General features: G+C 45.1%; 1 protein-coding gene across 2 annotated transcripts in view; it reads right to left on the minus strand.

The window, feature by feature from the left end:
* ABCA12 (ATP binding cassette subfamily A member 12) overlaps nucleotides 1-18095 on the minus strand; it is a 700854-nt gene that overhangs the window by 212290 nt on the left and 470469 nt on the right. For both annotated transcript variants that reach the window (XM_069615933.1, XM_069615934.1), the window contains exons 28-30: nucleotides 17165-17494; nucleotides 15181-15250; nucleotides 14800-14934 (exon numbers count right to left, since the gene is read on the minus strand). In XM_069615933.1, the coding sequence (XP_069472034.1) occupies nucleotides 14800-14934; nucleotides 15181-15250; nucleotides 17165-17494 (535 nt within the window). The remainder of the gene's footprint in view (nucleotides 1-14799; nucleotides 14935-15180; nucleotides 15251-17164; nucleotides 17495-18095) is intronic.

Genomic DNA, 18095 nt, shown 5'->3' on the forward strand with positions numbered 1-18095 from the left:
TGTGTGTAGAGCGCACTACAGCCCAGAGGCATCGAAGCGCTTTTACAGGAAATTGTACGTAAGCTTGAATCAAGGGTTACATGCTGTACTTCAGCACATTTCCACAGTGCCATCCACACAGGGGCTATAGTTGAGGTATTGTACTTGTATAGTTCACAACTTGGATTTGGCAGAGGTGAATGGAATATATAACAAAGTAAATACATGTAGAGAATGGCAGGCAAGGATATGTTTGCAGGGACTGGGATAAATTGTCGAAGGCGCTGGCTCGCTTGTGCAGGAACATATGTGTTGTACACAGGGTCGGATCGACTCCTCAGCCTTTCGGCCTGTGGCCGGGCCAAAATCGTTCTTTAGGGATAGGGGCCAGTTTATGGTCATGCATGGGCCGGTTTGGAAGAAAAAAAAATAGAAATCTAATTTATTTTTCTTTCAATTTTTTTTTTCTTTTTTCAAAAAGCCTTCCATCCTTCTTAGGTCGATAAATGAGTACCAACACAGGTTGGGTGATATTGTATGCATATTTGTTCTATAAAAAAGACCTTAAGCATAAGTGCTATACAATAACATATTATCATTTGGCCTTGGACGTCTGCTTGGAATCACAGTAATTTAGTCTTGCGAACAATGCTATTTGATGCCACTTCCTATTTTGTCAAGGGGTAAAAGGTTGTGTTTCATCGGTTTCCGGGATGTCACTTTGGGGTGGGATCAAATGACATCACTTCCGGTGATGTTATCAGAGGTCAAGGGTCGTGAGGCGAGGGGTGGGCCACTTTTTGGAGGCGAGGGGTGGGCCACTTTTTTTTGGGTGACCTGGCCTATTTCTTGTCCCAGTCCGACCCTGGTTGTACACCTCATTAAAAAAAAGCAGTATGCTGGTAAGGCTTACACTGTGAACGGAAGTGCCTCCACGCGAGAATGTGCAGCACACTGTCATAGATGCGCTGCACAGTGAGTGCGTCCCTTTAGCCTTTAAGGGGTGGGAATAAAGGACAGGAGGTGGGAGGAGTCCCAGTGTGTACCCACCCTCAATTAATTGGTATGTGCATGCCAACATAAGGAACATGAAACTAGTACAATGAGCAAACAAAACAAAGAGATGGTGGGAGACATTGGCACAAAGTGCACGAGGGTGAATGTGGGTAAATTGCTCCTTCTGCTTCTCAGCAACAGGGGCAGGAACTTCACTTTTCCCACACAGACATGTTTACATTTTTTTGTTTGGGGCTGTATTTCCGAAATGAGACTGCCACTTGCCTTAATCTTGCTTGAAATGAATTATCATTGTCTTAAGTCATTACAGGAACTGCACAGTTGTACATTCAATGACATTGGCCACTAGCAGGAGATCGACATCCAATTAAGAGTTCCTTAAGGTTTCAGTTCAGCTGATTGACTGACTATTGCTGACATCTGTGTGTAACCTGCATGCCACTGCACCCATGTCTATCCTGGTGGGGCTTGCTCAGCTCCTTTCGTCTTTTTTATGAAGAAGTTAATTGTACTTGTGTTTGCAAACCAGTTCCTTTTGAGATTCCTTATACACTGTTAGGTTGATTTATTATGAGAGTTGGTGCTTTTTAATGCAGATTTATTGAAGACATTACTGGAATTTGAAAGACAACTATGCAGAAAGCATTGTATATTCGTTGTAAAACTGTCAAAGGAAAAGGAGACGATGTAGCGTACTGTGCTGCCTAAATAGTAAACTATGAAATCTGGAAAGCACAGAAGCTCCACCAATGTTTAACACAGTACATTAATCTACTGAGCCTTAATTAGACAGTCAGATATATTCTGCTGCTGCTGGGTGTGCAAGCGAGGAGACGGCCATGATGCTGTAAATGAATGGTTTGGCAACGAGGAGGCAAGCGAGGAGGCAAGCGAGGAGACGGCCATGATGCTGTAAATGAATGGTTTGGCAACTGGGCAAACATTAAATATACAGCGGCCTCCCACTAAGTCCATGCCCCATAAGAAGAAAAAGAAAGAAAGAGAAACATCTATATTTTTAAATGTTTGACTAAATAATACAATTGCATTGAATATAAGGGATTCTCCTAAGGGCCCAGCAGATACCTGAACTGTATGAAACATTAGTGCTGCTAGTTTGACTAGTACTTTGATTGTAAGTGAACATCACTTCACTTGTGAGTCATAGCTCTCTCACAGAAAAGCAAGCTGAAGTATGTATTTCAATGGTTAATTTCAGGTATGGATTCTTACACATGGACCCATGATCTGCAATTTGGTGTTTGGTGTCTCCTAACATTCTTTCTCTATGGCCACCCCTGATGTTGGCCATGCCAGCATTGCGTTGTTTTCTCAGCAACTCTTCTGCCACACTTGCTGGCATATCCTATACGCCCAATTCTGAAATAATCACACAAGAAACGAAAGAAAATAAACCACAGAGAGTGCTCTGCCCAGCCCTCGTGAACACCCAAGTGTTGCTAGTGTGCTGCCGCCATTGATGTACCATTGGCTCCCAGAGTCTTCGCCTGGGGCTGTTCTCGACAGGCCATTAGGAATGGCCTTGTTTTCTAGCATTCTAAAGAGCCTCCCATTTCTGGGTTCTGGCAGTGATTGGAAATGCACACACGAGTCTCCTTGACCCCCCCCCAGCTTTGCTCCATTGCGCACAGCGGGCAAAGGGCTTCCAGATGTGCCCATCTTTGATGCACAGATTCTGATTCCAAATATGAAGGGCTGCACGTGTTTCTGGTCCAGCTGCAGAGTGTGCTTTACACTAGGGCACCCCTTCATTTGTGCCAGTAAAATCAGGCCACATTTTGTGCCAATTTCTTTATAAACAATGGGCTCTAAAATGCACCTTTCTGACCCCTTATTTAGCAGCAATAATTTGGGGGTAGGGGGAGGGTCCCTTTGGGATGGGATTTCTTTCTCTTTAACACAAAGCAAAAGTGAAAGAGAGGGGGAGCAGGACAAAAAGAGTGAGAGAGGGAGGCATACTGAAAGAGCGAACAGGCGACAGAAAGACAGCAAGAGTGAGACAGAAAGACAGGCAGGCAGAGAAAGAAAGACAGCTTGAGAGAGACAGAGAGAGAGAGAGAGAAAGAGAGGGAGAGAGAGAGCGAGAGGGAGAGAGAGGGAGAGAGAGAGGGTGCAGGAGAGGAAGAGCTAGTGCAAGGGAGTGTGTTTGTGAGTGTGTGTGTGTTTGAAAGAAAGCAAGAGGGAGACAGAGAGAGAGAGCGCAGGAGAGAGAGAAAAACAGAGAGAGATGGGCAGAGGGTACGACAAAGAGATTCAGAGAGAAATTGAAAGTGACGGAGTGGGAGGTGTACAGTATTAAACAGAGATAGGGAGAGAGAGAGCGTGTGAGGAAGAGAAGAGAAAATATTGAAGTATGTGTATGTCAAAGAAAGCAAAAGGGGCAGGAAGAGGAAGGGAGAAAGTGAAAGGGATGTGCAAAGAGAGAGAGAGAAGAAGAGAGACAGCGAGAATAGAGAGGGTCAATGAAAGAGTTTCAGAGAATTGAAGAGACAGAGCGAGAGAGCGAGAGAAAAGAAGAGAGCGAGAGAGAGTGAAAGAGGAAGAGGGAGAGAGAGTGAGAGAGAGCGAGAGAGAGCGAGAGAGTGAGTCAGAGAGAGTGAGAGCGGGAGAGAGAGTGTCAGAGAGGGAGAGAGAGGCAGAGAGAGAGCAGGAGGGAGAGAGAGAGCGGGAGCACGAGAGAGAACTGGAGAGATAAGAACACTAGGTTACGTTTAATGCTGCCAGGAAGGTTTAAGCAATAAAATGATAATGGCCATATTATGAAAGGCCCTTTAAAGGGCAGTATTTAGATTCAAGGCATCTATAAAATCCCACTTAAAATGTGACATTGTACAAGAAGAGAACCTTAAAGGAGCCCTAAGGTTTCGGCCTCAGTCTGAAAACCCGCAAACAGAACACTGACACACAGCAGGGTCTGCAAAGGGCGGCTTCATTCCACCATGAAAATATGACATTTCTAAAGATGCAAGAGAGAAATCTGAGACCTGTCCCGAGCCACAGGAAGAGCACCCCAAAAACTCTGAGCAGACCATCATGAACTGTCATTCTCGGGCCAATCTTGTCTGAGGTGGTGGGGCATCCATGATGAGTCTTGTTGATCTTAACCTGTTCCTCAGGGGCAAACATAAGGACATGGAAAAGAAGGGGGCATGTCAGAGATCACACAGGTTGACGTTTTTCTTATCCAAAAGAGCCGCCTTCTATCATCTCAATATATGGGCTGCTAAAGCACAGGATTTACTACAGGCCTACAATGGCCAAAGAGCGCGTCACTGTGTATATCTCAGCTTGATACGGGCTACTGAATACTTTGCATCCTGTTCATTTCCAATTGTTACAATGCAGCAGAACCTCTTTCATTCGATTCCCATTGTCTGAATAAGAGAATCAGCATTTGGTAAAACAGATATTCATTTCCACGTTGCCGCTACTTCAACAAGAAGTCACGTGCGATATGAAATGCAGAAGGAAGTTGTCAGGAAAGAAGATGAAGTCTGATGTTTTGCAACATATTACACATTTTCCAATTCAGGGCTTTATTGAGTGAGCCAAGACCAAGACGATGGAATTTAAATATATAGCACCAGTGTTGGAAATGGAAAAAAGCTGGTGGGGGATCCCACAAGGGCCGGGGTGGAGTTTGGGGGGGCGGTGTCCTAGGAGGCGGGGCTTAGAGGGGATGGGGCTGGCAGTTGACCGCCTATCAAAGGAAATGTCCAAAATAATAGTTTAAACAGCAATATCAAACATTCTGGCACACAAGGAGTGAGCGGCCATGTGCAACTGTGGGCCACTTTTGCATTGGAGCTGAGACAATGTATGCCCCAGTCCAATCCTGGCAGCCAGTATGCAGACCCATAACATTTGCCCCCAGCATCACTCACAAGCCACACTTTCACACCGTGCACGAACCTAAACAAGACAAATTGCACAGGGTCACCGGAGTCAGCACACATTAAAATCTGGCCTCTAAGAAATTCAGCACATCACATGATATATAACGTATCTGATGTGCTGCATTTTATAGAGGTCAGATTTGAATGTGTGCTGGCTCCGTGTGTCTCTCTGGTGTTTGTTCGTAGTTGGTTATACAAATAAGTATAACCAACTAAGAGTAAACACCCGAGAGACAAAGGACACGGGTGCACAATGGAAATTAAAGCACCCGAGATGAAGAGTCCACAATAACAAAAATGCTCTGTGCAGTGTGCACTGTCCGCTTGCACCGTGGGGCAGATTAGACTCCGAGCCCACCAGGGTGTGGGCTCAGAGATCTAATCTGCCCTGTTTGAAGATAGCACTGTGCATGGAGTACAGGGCAGATTCGATCGCGGGCTCGGCAAGGAGCTGGTCCGCCCGCCACTGTCGCGGGCGCTTTCTTATTTTTTTTTCTTCAGTAACCCAGCGCAGAGCATGGGTTTGGGGGCTGACTCTGGCCGGATACCGGGATCCAGCTACAGATCTGGTGCCAGATCTCGGATCCGGCGAGAGGCAGCCCAATGACCAGCGCTGTCCTTCTGCTCCTCCTTCCCTTAGTCTTTCTCGGCACCCCAACATACCTTAACTGCGAGCCATCCACTATCTGCAGTTTCTGAGTGGACCAGTGTAATAAGATCTTCTACGTTAAATCGCTCAGTTCCACCGCACTTACCTCGCTGATAATTCGGGGCTGCCTCGCCTTGGATCCGTTGTCCTCTGATGCCCTGCCTGCGTGATTTACGGGATCCTGGAGCTGTGCCACTCTCCATCGGAATGCTGGACTTCTCCGGCTGGCTCCAGTGGATCTTCAGGTACATCATGCACTTGCGCAATCTGAATGACACCTGGCCTAGTAGGATTGTTGTCTGTCTTCCCTCTGTTCCCCCCCCCTTGCCTCATCGCTCCTTGAAACACTTGTGTATAGGCGCGTTATAAATGCCATATCATATCATATCTTGTTGTCCTATTGCTCAGCACTCTGCCGTTGGGAGGATGGACTGCGACCAGCAGGTGGAGCTTCCTTCCTGTCTCTGTGGGAGCGGTGCTGAGCAAGTCCATCTACTGTTTGTGCCTTATTGTTTTTCCAACCCTCTTGGAACAGGGCGTGACACACCTTCCACACCTGCCACAGGGTGTCGGTGGATTTACTTCCCCCAGGCCTCCTGACTACAGCTAAAAGAGGACTTCTCAGGTCTAGTAGGCTTTCTTACTCGACCTGTCTCTTTCCTGGCTCTTTGCATGAGCAACAACACTTGCCCACAACAATTGAAAGAGGACTGCTCCCACTCAGTTGCTGTCATTGGAAGCTATTCAAGGGGATATCAGGCCGCCATAACCGAAAGAGAACATATCTGCACTTAGTGGAAGCCACAGCTGAATTGCTGTACCTTCCTCAACATTAAAACAACAGCAACTTCACTCAATATCTAAAATAGGACAGTTGTTCTTCAATGGCCGACGCCGCAAGGATCAGGCACCCCTTTGGAAATATTATATGAAAAGCATTGATTACAAGGTCACCTTGAAACACTTTTCTTTCATGAACTGTCTCTTTTGGAGCACTTTGGATTGGAGCACTCAGATCTTCCTATTAGTTTATTTCACTGTTGCTCATTGCAACTGCCTCCTGACAGCCTGTGAACTTCCCTCTCTTACTCTAGAGAGGCAATTATAGGCCTTTGCCTTCCCCACTCATAAATACATTTCAAAATGGAGGACCACCCAACTACAACTTTTTCTGTCCCGCCCTATCTTCTGCTCTTCGCTCAGACCCCATTAACACCAGATGTGCCACCTTTCACACAATGTGCCTTCATGACTCCAAACTTGATCTCAATATAAACATTCTCATGAGGAGGGACTCATGGTTCAATTTCTCATCTTCAACCTCCTTTCCCACTCAGTTCTGCCTAGCAACTCCTATATGTACCATCCTCTTAGGAATTGCTGGTAATTTGCAACTATTTCAACTATGACAACCTCTCTGGAGTGCTGTAGTGCTCCAAAGGCCACTGTCTTAACAACAACATCACCCATGGTAACACATCTGGACAGCCACAGAATGTGCCCTTTTCCCTGATATAATCACTTCTTGCTCTTCCTCTCCCTCTTTCTACTCCTCTTCCTCGAGGGATCCGTAATAAATCAGGGTCTTTCAATCCTCGAAAAAAATGAGGCCAACCTCTTCCAAAGACCTTCTTCCATTATCCCTATTGGCACCCTTCGATCACTGTCCATCTTGACACTTTCACAAAAAACATCACCCGTGCTGTGAAACCTTATACCGCTTGCAAAAGAGCGAACAGAGGACCGTAAATAAAAATGACATTGCTGACTCATTTCTGCCAATAAAGAAAGCCTGATACAAATTTAACTCTACCTGCCCGATATTAAACAATCCAGCTAACAAAAAACAATTCAAATCAGCTCACACTACCTATCATAAGGCCATCGTCACTTAAAAAAAACAGTACTTCTTCAACAAGATTATTGAATCTCTCAATGGACCAAGGGAGCTCTTTAGAATTGTTCATGCCTTCATTTTCTGGGACTGCTGCACAACCAACATCCCTCTGAGTAGAGCATCCCTCATTCTTCATCCACAAAATGACTGCAATCAAAGAGGAAATCAACCAATCTCAAGTTCCTCCTCTCGATCAATTCTTCCCGGAACTACTGAATCTTTCAGCCTACCATCTGCCCAGTTTATCTTTTCAATGATTGATGAATCCAAAATCATTTCACATCTTCAGTCTATCAAACCATGTAAAGATGCATGATATCCCTACTTTTCTGTGTGTGCGACTTCCAACACAGACACCCTGCTCAACACTATCTCCTCCCTCAGTAACAGCTATGCGTACTCAAAACGTATTTAGGAACTCTCATAAGAATTCTCTAAACATACCTATCCTAGAAAAGTCCAAACTTAATCACACCAATTTCAGTAACTATCGCCCATCAATCGGTAAGAGTGTGGAAAAAGAGGTAACTTGACCACTCCAGCTCAATACTGAAAAACAGGAAATCCTACATTTCAGCCAATCAGGGTTAAGATCCGTGAATCTGCCCTGGCAAATGTTTGCAGTGACATACTTAAAATTGATGGCGAGGGTTTCCTTTCCATGCTCATATTTCTTGATCTGCTCATCTCCTTCGAATCTGTGTACTGTATAAAAACATCTTGCTCCACTAATTACAATCCATGGCACACATTTCAGAAAATAATGTGTTTTCTTCTAGTTGTCTGAACATCAACACATCTCGGACTAGGTGATCTAGTCTCTTCTGCAAGAGCCTTAGGCTGTGGTGTCCCTCAAGGCTACCCACTATCCCCAATTCTATTCAACATGTCCATGACACCTTAGATGGACTTGCAGAGCTCTTGCAACCAAGTCACTGAGAAGAACCACGAAGTAGTAACTATGTCCTAAGGCCACATGGCAATCGAAGGCTGGATGCACAACAACATCCTCAAACTTTATGGGTCTAAGACTGAAATTGTCATGTATCTCAAAAACGAATATAACCTAACCCAGAGGAACAGGGTACAAAGGATCAGAATTGGTGTATCAGGATACAGAAGTCTCTTTTTAATAAGGTAGCACATTTGAAGAAGGTTATTGATGTTAAGAAGTCTGGTGTATCTGCAACTTTGAGTGGTCATTCTCCTGCCCTGTCGCCAATAGCTCTTTTTGAGTCTAGGAAAGTTCCTGAATCGGACGTGTTGGAAGTGTTGCAGAATCCTACACCAACTAGTTGTCCAGATGATCCATGTCCATCCAAGGTTATGAAGATGAGCACATCAAGTCTTGCCCCGGAAATGTCAGAATTTGTCAATGCCTCGTTCCAAGTTGCACACGTACCAGTCTCTTAATCAAGCTTGGATCCCCCCTTTGCTTAAAAAAGCCTCTTTGGGTCCTAGTATTGCAACAAACTACCGACTGATCACTATCATGCCTTTTCTTTTGAAAATTGTAGATCAAGTTGCGTATTTGCAAATTCAGGCTCACCTGGAAGAGCACAACTTTCTTGGCCCTAGGCAGTCAGGCTTTCAAGCCTATCATAGCACAGAATCGGCCCTGTTGAATTTAAAAGCAAGCTTGTCTCTAAATATGGATCATGGACATGTTTCTCTGCTTTTGTTATTAGATCTCTCAGCAGCTTTAGATCTCGTGGATGTCAATATTTTGTTTAAAAGAGTCCAATACAAGGCATTTTTATACAGATTGGCGACCAAATGGATTTTATCTTTCTTATCAGACAGATCGGCAAGAGTTTTTAGAAGTGAAGCAACAGCCAATTGTGATGAATCACTAGGTATCGTAACTTCTCCCCAAGGGGGAGTCCCTTCCCATGAGGCTAGAGAGTTGTGGATGCTACCTAATAGTCTCCTTAGGGGTGGTATAATGAGGGAAAACCTCATGGTGACGGAACTTCACCCTTGGGGATGAGGACAACCACCTAGGGCACAGGGCCTTACCACATGACATACCCCAATCCTTCCTAGCTCAGTCTTCCAGTCCTATCCGCCCCTTAGAGGACAAGTCCATGCATTATTGTAGCACCCTGATGTAACTGCACATGGAAATAATAGGACGAAGAAGATCGGGGGGAAACATGAAGAGTACTGAATATCCAAGTACTGGTGCGAGGTGGCCATGAGGAGATAGTAAGATTTTGCTGCTGTCAGAAGGAACAAAGGACTACTTTATTCTGCTGGGGAGGAACTTGCTACAATGTATACAAGTAGACAAATGCACTGACAAATGTGTTAAGCCCAGCTGTGTCAAGCACAGTAGTATCCAGTCCAGTCGAGAGAAGCAGCAGAGGCGGAGTCAGACCAGCGCGGGAGACTCGAATGCTGTCAGACTACCGGCGAAAGGAGTATGCTGCTGAGGTGCCGTGGGAGTCCACTGAGGGTTCTGCCGGGCGAGTGACCAGGAAGGAGAGCAGAGCCATGTTAGAGACCAGAGAGGTGCCGCACAACCAAGACAGCGAACACCGAGAACACAGAGGCAGAATAAAATGTTCCCAGACCACAAGACATCAGATGAAATCTTCTTAGGCACAGTAGTAACAGAGAGACCACTGTCCACCAAAGAAGGGTCTTTATCAACAGTGATAAAGAAAGCAATAGAGGAAATCCTCCTTGTCTCAGTGGGAAGGCAAGAACCACTAAACATCAGAGAGGGGTCTGGAACCCAAACAAGGTCTGGGAATTTGTTATCCATAAACCAGAGTGGCAAAGTGTGTATGAAGCTGAGTGATGTGAGAAATAACTGTGCCTAACAATAGCATGTGAAAGGAATCATTCTCCTGGTACTGAACTAGTAGTGGTGACAAAGACGTCAGGGCAAGGGAGGCATGCCCCCGGGTCTTGTTGTGTACTGTATCATGCATCACCAGGAGAAGGGAGGCATTCTCCTGATCCCAAATAAGGAGTTGTACTGCAGACGCTGGGGAAGGGAGTCATTCCCCCTGGCGTTATTGGAAACTGTATAGAACTACTCCAGGAGAAGGGGGACATTGTCTTGGAGGGATGTGTAAGAGCTGCAAGCCAAGGCAAGGGAGGCATTCCCCCTGGCATTCTGAGTTGCAAGAGAACATTCTTTTGGACGCTGTCCAGACACCAGGAGAAGGGAGCCATTTTCCTGAAGAAGGAACTTTGTTTGTTTATCCTCTAGTTATAGTGTGAGAGATAGACGTAGGTTGTGACACAGGACATGGAGTTTATTTTCGATGGACATTCTGTCAGACCCTTTATTTATTTGATTGTATGTATTGTGTATTTACAAAGCGCCTATACATCAAATGGTATTTCAAGATGCCACAAAACAAAAATGGGAGGGGGGGAGGCAGGGAAGAAAACAACAATAACGGTCCTACCAGGCCTTGTGCCATTCGGATCGTGCAAGTACAGTATCAAGAAGTGCAGGGGGGAGCAGAAAGGGGGGAGGCGCCGGTCACAGCAGAAGGGATAATGCTAGGGTGGGAAGGAGGTGTGGGACAAAGTGGGGGCATGCACGTGCAGGGGGTGAGAAGGGGAAGAAGAGGGCCCCTGTAGCTAGGTAAGGGGAAGACAGAAGGGCATGTGGCAGGGGGTGCATGGAGTGCAGGGAGTGAGGACTACACTCTGAGTGCGAAGACTGGGGTGGATCAAGCCCAGTAGAGAGGCACACCCTGCCAGGCTAGTCAGAGGAAGAGGCCCGGGAGGGAAAGTCTAATTTGGGGGGGTCAGGGAGACCGGGGTGCTGGGGTAGACTGGGCGAGGAGAGCCTGGTGCCCTGTAGGACTCAGAAGGGACCAGGCAGTCAGTCAATGTGGCAGAGGGGGGCATTAGCCCGGGGAGGAGGAGATGGAAGGAAGAAGAGAAAAGGAAGGTCTTGAGAAGCTTACAGAACATAAGGAGATCTGGCTCAAGCCTGAGAGGGGCAAAGAGGTCATTTCAGAGGGAGCCTCCTGCCAAAGAGAGAGATCTACCCCTCTCTTGGAAAGTGTCTGAACTGCAGAGAGTTGGAGCTAGAAGAACAAAGGGTTCTAGCAGGGAGGTATTTAGGGAGAGAGAGTTGCATGTAACAGGTCCCTAGCCCCAGAATGCCTTGTGGATGATGCAGAGGGTCTTGAACGTGTTCCTCACAGCCACTGGTAGCAAGTGTCTCCACTTGTTGTGACTTTGGGGTTGTAGAGATGCGGTCCCTGGGCTTGAGGCCAAGGATACGTCTTGCAGTCCTATTCTGGATTAGTTGAAGAGGGCGAAGGGAGGATAATGGTAGATTGAGTGAGAGGCTGTTGCAGTTGTTCAGCATAGAGAGGACACAACAAAGACTTTAGTATTCGTTTTAAGGCAGGGAAACCCCTCATAGAGATAGGGACAGTTAGGTTTGAAAAACCCTTAATAAACGTTTGTAACCAAAATGATGTCACCTTTGTGTTAGCTTCCATCTTTGATACCCTTGCACATTCCAATTGAGCTCCTGTATGGTGTTCCACAGGGCTCCTGCCTTTTACCCAAATTGTGTAATATTTTTACGAAACCGCTATTTCAGATGTTGGATGATGAAGATGCTCTACACACTAACTACATCGATGATACTGCTACAGTTATCGGGCGACTATGCAGCAGAATCTGCTAAGATGAATACTCGTTTTAACCTCATTCAGGTCTGGATGGCACATCATTGGCTGGCACTTAACAAGACTAAAACAGAGTTACTTCTTGTCAAGACACAACAAAGACTGGATAAACTTCCCACATTTTACAAGAGTTTTTCTATAGCAGGTTGTCCTGAAGGTCAAAACTCTTAGAGTCTATCTGGACTCGACCCTATCCATGAAAGATCATGTGAATTTTGTGTCTTCCCTTCCTACTATCTGAGATTATTGAGTCGGATTCGGCCCTTTATTTCAGAGAGTAATTGTGCCACACTGGCTCGTGCGATAGTTGGAGCCAGAATAGCCTATTGTGGCAGCTTACTGGTGGGCACATCTCAGAGTAATCTCACTAAGCTCCAAGTAGTGCAGAACAATGCCACCAGGACGGTGGCTCGTTTAAAGTGCTGCTCTCATGCCACCACAGCCAGAAGGGCTTTGCACTGGCTTCCAGTGAGGGAGCGGCTAAAGTTTAGGCTGCACACCATCACTCATAAACGTCTGTTTGGTAAGTACCCAGAGACTGAGCTTAAAACAAGATGCCTGGGTGGTAAGTCCCAGCTTGCTAACTGTGCTGCAGTGCAAACTTGAGAGAGCAGGCAAACGTGCTTTTAATTGTCTTGCACCTGACCTTTGGAACATCTTGACTTTCTACTTGCGTTTAGACACTTCTCTTGCATCGTTTAAGAAAGCACTTACATCTCTCTATTTTACTTAATTTGTAGTTCGCTTTTTATGTGGATTTTTGTAGCCATGTGTGCCTGTTTTCTATATGCCCGGTTTTATTCTTTTATCTTTGTGATTTTGTTGGATGGTTTTATATTTTTATTTCTTAGGTTTTATTGCTTGCCCATTTGTATTCTGTTTGTATGCCGTGTCTACGTTTTATTTGTTGTTTGCTCATTGTTTGTGTGTTTTAGCGCCTGTTTGCCTCCAGGCCTAAGACGCTTTATAAATGTATAAGTTAATAAACATAGAATGGAACAGTATCACCTACTACCTCACCAGCAAACAGATAGTGGGTGCTTCGATATCTCCACTCATGAACAGTCCGGATTCCCACCACGCCTCCCCCTCGGCTGACAATGACTTCTCTCCCAGCCGCCTCTCTTAGAGGCCACCATAATTGGCAGACGTCCCACTATACAAGACTGATTTACATTAAAAAAGCACCATTTTGGGGCCCATGGAAACTAAGTATTATGATGCCAAAACAAATATGATCAATTCACACTTGTGTTTGATTTGTAAAACTTGGGGTTTCACCCTAGATTACCCAGGGTAATCCAGACATGGACCCCTTGCTCACTGTGCCTTTGAGAGGCTCAGTTTCACCTCACTGAGGAGCCCCAACAAGGCTGAACCACGTGTCTGGGGTTGCTGATGGTACTGTTGCTCAGTGGAGACTTGGCCAGCATTTCGGTGCCAGACTGCTTGAGTTGGTGGGACCAAGCTGACGTGCAAATGCATATTCCTATTCGGTGAAGGGTGTGGTGAGCTCAAATGTGGCTGTGGACCGTCATGAGTTGGAGAAATCCCATAGAACAGGGTATTTGACCCATGTTCGTTCTCAGTAGATTGGCTCCATTGTTAAAACGTGGGGTTTCACCCTAGAATTACCCAGGATAATCGAGACATGGACCTCTTGCTCACTGTACCTTGGAGAGGCTCAGCTTCACCTCCCTGTGGAGCCCCAACAAGGCTGAAACACGTCTCTGGGCTTGCAGATTGTATGTACTCTTGTTCAGAGGAGCATTGCCTGGCATTTCAGTGCTGGACTGCCCTTGTGGGTGGGACCAAGCTGATATGCAAATTGATATTTCTCCTCTGTGAAAAGTACTGTGAGCTAAAATGTGGTTGTAGACCATCCTGGCTGGCAGAGGGGCACCCACACTTTTGCTTATTTTGCTTATTTCGTTTAACCCTTTAAATGCTAAGGACGAGGTATCTCGTCCTTGGAAACAGGGAGGTAATCCCAAGGATGAGATACCTCGGCCTTGGCACTTAAAGGGTTAACAAGTATTGTCGATGTCAGTCAGAACATGATGATGGTATCTATACCTGGGAGACGCTGGTCTTCTGCAGGTCATAATATACACTAGTTGCGAGTATGCTGCACTATCTTTGAGTAACTACATCGGTTGTAGGGGGCTCTTTGAATATTTATTGCAGCACCACTTCCATCATTAGTAAATAAATGTGGTCATAGGATATTAATAGAGTTCACAGGCAAACAAAGCCTCGTAACTGCATGGTCATTGTAATGCTTAACTGGAGCTTCGTCTCCTGTCGCCCCAAGTCTAGCAGTCCCCCCTTACTTCTCCCACTATAGAAGATCTGTGCAGGAATGGAGACATTAATGGTCCTTTTGGAGCTAGGAAGTTGGCACGTGATTGGCGCATCATCTCCCATCTCCGCAAGTGTAGCAGTCCCACCTTACTTCTCCCACCATGGAAGAGCTGTGCAGGAATGGAGAAACGAATGGTCCTTTTGGAGCTAGGAAGTTGGCACGTGATTGGCGCATCATCTCCCATCTCCCCAAGTGTAGCAGTCCCACCTTACTTCTCCCACCATGGAAGAGCTGTGCAGGAATGGAGAAACGAATGGCCCTTTTGGAGATAGGAAGTTGGTATGTCTTTTTATGCTTCTTACCTGGGAAGACCATCCGGATATACCAGCCTACGACGAAGTAAATAGCAGAGTCGATAAGCAGAAGCCAACACATCCAGCTAAAGGAGCAAGTATCGTTCGCTAACGGAGACAGGTACATATTACTCCATTGAATCCCTGCAGGGAGAGAGCGAGAACATTTTATGTGGGCCAACACGCACACATACACATATGCGCACGCATGCACGCACGCGCGCACAGGACACACCTGCAGATTTGATGTTTAAGATGCACTGTGGGCCCATACACAATTTTAAGCACCCTACCCACACGACACAAATCTCAACCTCAACAATTTTTCAATTCTTAAATTAAGAAAAGGAAACCAATAAGCAGGGGCTTCCAAGAAAGGATGCAACTTACCGGCACCCTGTGATTCGTAGTAGGCAACATATTGAGTTGCATAACTTAATGCTGTGGGGGAAAACAGGCCCTGTGAAAGGAGGCAAACAGTGGGGAGGAGTGAAGGTGCTGTTTTTTCTTATGTTATATCATACATGTTCGCATAAGACATTTTTTTCTTTGCAAGAGAAAATGAGATTCACAAAAAACAGTTATAGAAAAAACGATTGTTCTGCTTATAATTGACCAAATTGTCACTAGATTTCCCCGAACTGTGTCAGAGTTAGTGCTTGCATTTAACCAGATGGGTGTCTTGTTTTTGTCTCAATTTTCAGTCCTCGACTTTGTAAACAATATAGCACAATCACGTTTTTATATGCAATTTTAAATTTGAAAATCTCTGTTTGCATGCATTATTTATTAAAGAAGAAAAAGGCATTTCATATTCAATACGATTTAATGTATTTTATTTCAAATGCCTTTTCCTTCTTTAATTTGAATATATTAGGATTAAATCCAGATTTCAAACTCTAAATTGCGTGAAAAACGTGTTTAAAAACGTATTTTAAGGCAGAGAGAGTTCAAACAACAAGCAGAAAAGAAAGTGGTTAGTTAAAGTGTGATGGGAGGCTCACTTAAAGGTAATTTTTCATCCCATGAAAAAGCAAAAGAGGGCGTTAAAAACAAAGGTTATGGGGGATCCCAACATAAAAAGTGATTTTTATTCAGGTGAAAAGGGAAAAGAAAGCAGTAAAACCTACGAAAAAGGCATTTTTATTCTCATGAAAAAGTAAAATGTTGGTGGTCGGTACAAGGCAACTGGGGAATTTGGACAAAAAAAGATTTTATTATTCTCATTTAAAAGGGAAAACAAATTGGTATGTCTATGAGTTACGGGTGGATCCCTGCAAAACCATACTCCCGTAAGAAAGGCAAAAGAGGATGGTAAATACATGTGTTATTAAAGGTGAGGGGCGTACTCCACATGAAAGAGTTACTTGTTCCAGTGGAAAATTGTGAAAACAAGAAGTGTAGGTGTTGCTATATTGGGAGAGGGCGGTATTTGAGTTAACCTCCATATTTAAAAAAATGCATATACTTTGCTAAACAGTAATAAACAAAAAGGAATTCAATTAATATTTTTTTCGAGGGTTACAGTAGGGAGTTTTACTAAAGATGCACAGAGAGAGTCAAGATTTAGGAAATCTAGGAAACAGGGAAGATTTCTTTGAAATCTTCAAGGTGCATATAATATCCCCACCAGTGACTTTAAGAAGGACTGAGTACTTTGAGGCCACAGCACTTGGGCAAACACAGAATACTTGTGACCCGCTGGGCTAACTCACCCAACTTTTAAAAAAAAAAAGCTTTCCTGAGGCATGCTACTTGGAAAAGCACCACCCAACAGAACAGGAGGCAGTGATGCTGCACCACCACTGTGCCAATGCCCCCACATGCCTAAAAGAACAACAGAGAAAATTCATAGATGTCAAGTGGTTTCATGGCATGAGTAACAACTTCTACTAGTCTTGGCATTTCAGCAGTTTGCATTCTGGGACTTGTAGTTTTGTGTTTTCCCATTCTAAGTCTTGCTCTTCAAACATGGTTGTCCAACTCCAGACCTCGAGGGCCGGATCTATGCTGGGTTTTCAGGATACCCCTCATTAATATGCATGGTATATATTTGCATAGAATGATTTTAAATGTATGCTAATTTTCCCTCATAAGTATTATGAGGGATAGGATTCTGGCCCTCGAGGCCTGGAGTTGGCCAGACTCTATAATTTCCTGATTTCAAATTGCTGTTGGTTGGTTGAAAAAATCCAGAACTGGTTAAAGGTCGCACATGTGACATTGATGCTATTGGCAACTGTGCTACACAAAGCACACTGTCATGTAATGGGACTAATAGGTCAACCCTCACGACAGGTTCCATGCCTCGACAACTTAAGGGATTGCTTCCAGCCTGGTGCACACTCGGCCTCCACTCCCTGGGCATACCCACCAGCAAAGTCTTCCCAGCGAAGCTCAGCGAGTTTTCCCTCGATGTCATGACGATGAACGGGAAGAACGAGATGATGTAGATGAGGCTGCCGCTCAAGGCGGCAATGTTGGTGTTGTGGAAGAAGACGCTGATGAGGTAACTCATGGCGATGATGCTCAGGCTATAGTCGACGAGGAAGAGGAATATGATGCCGCCGTTGCTACTGGGCAGGATGCCACCGAACGTGAGGATGATGACGAGGATGAAGACGGTAATCAAGAGGAAAATGGCGCTCTCGATGAACCAGGCAAAGAAGTGACTGCAGGAGCTGACCCCCATCATCTTCATGTACTGCAGAGGGAGGAAGGCACAAGGGAATGGGTTCAACCAGTGACCAATGGTAACAAAGCTTTCAAGGTCTTCCAGTCAGGTGTGAAGTGTTCAGTAAGGCAGTGCATTCTGGTATTCGTCGTTTTGTCATTCCGCTATAACCTCAGGACTACGGGAAAGGAATGTAACATAATGTAAGAAAAACAAGCATTGGCAATGCCAACAGTTTGGGCATTTGCCAGGAACTGTCATCGTGGAATTAAGTGGACATCCATGGTAGCATCTGCAAAATGGTGTTCCTAGCTATCTAATAGCAGTGCCGAGGAAATGCCTAATACTTATACACAAACCTAAACTGTTGACTTTACCAGTGCTTGTTTTTAACAGGACACACATAGTGCTTGCAAATCATGTGGCTGAAGGCAGACCTGATTGACGTTTCTATTAAACTAGTAGCTTGTTTACAGCTCCAATTAATTAATTAACCCTCAGAAGACTGTTTTGAAAAGAAGCACTGGCAGGCACTTAGACCACACAGTCTGATGGCAAGGCTTGCTAAAGCTAGCTCAAAGAGTTCCCATTAAGTTGTGTTTTGGGCGCGGAGGTGCAGCAACCGGGTGGG

Source organism: Ambystoma mexicanum, chromosome 9, assembly GCF_040938575.1.
Source record: "Ambystoma mexicanum isolate Mex_15411 chromosome 9, UKY_AmexF1_1, whole genome shotgun sequence".
NCBI classification, from domain to species: Eukaryota; Metazoa; Chordata; class Amphibia; order Caudata; family Ambystomatidae; genus Ambystoma; species Ambystoma mexicanum.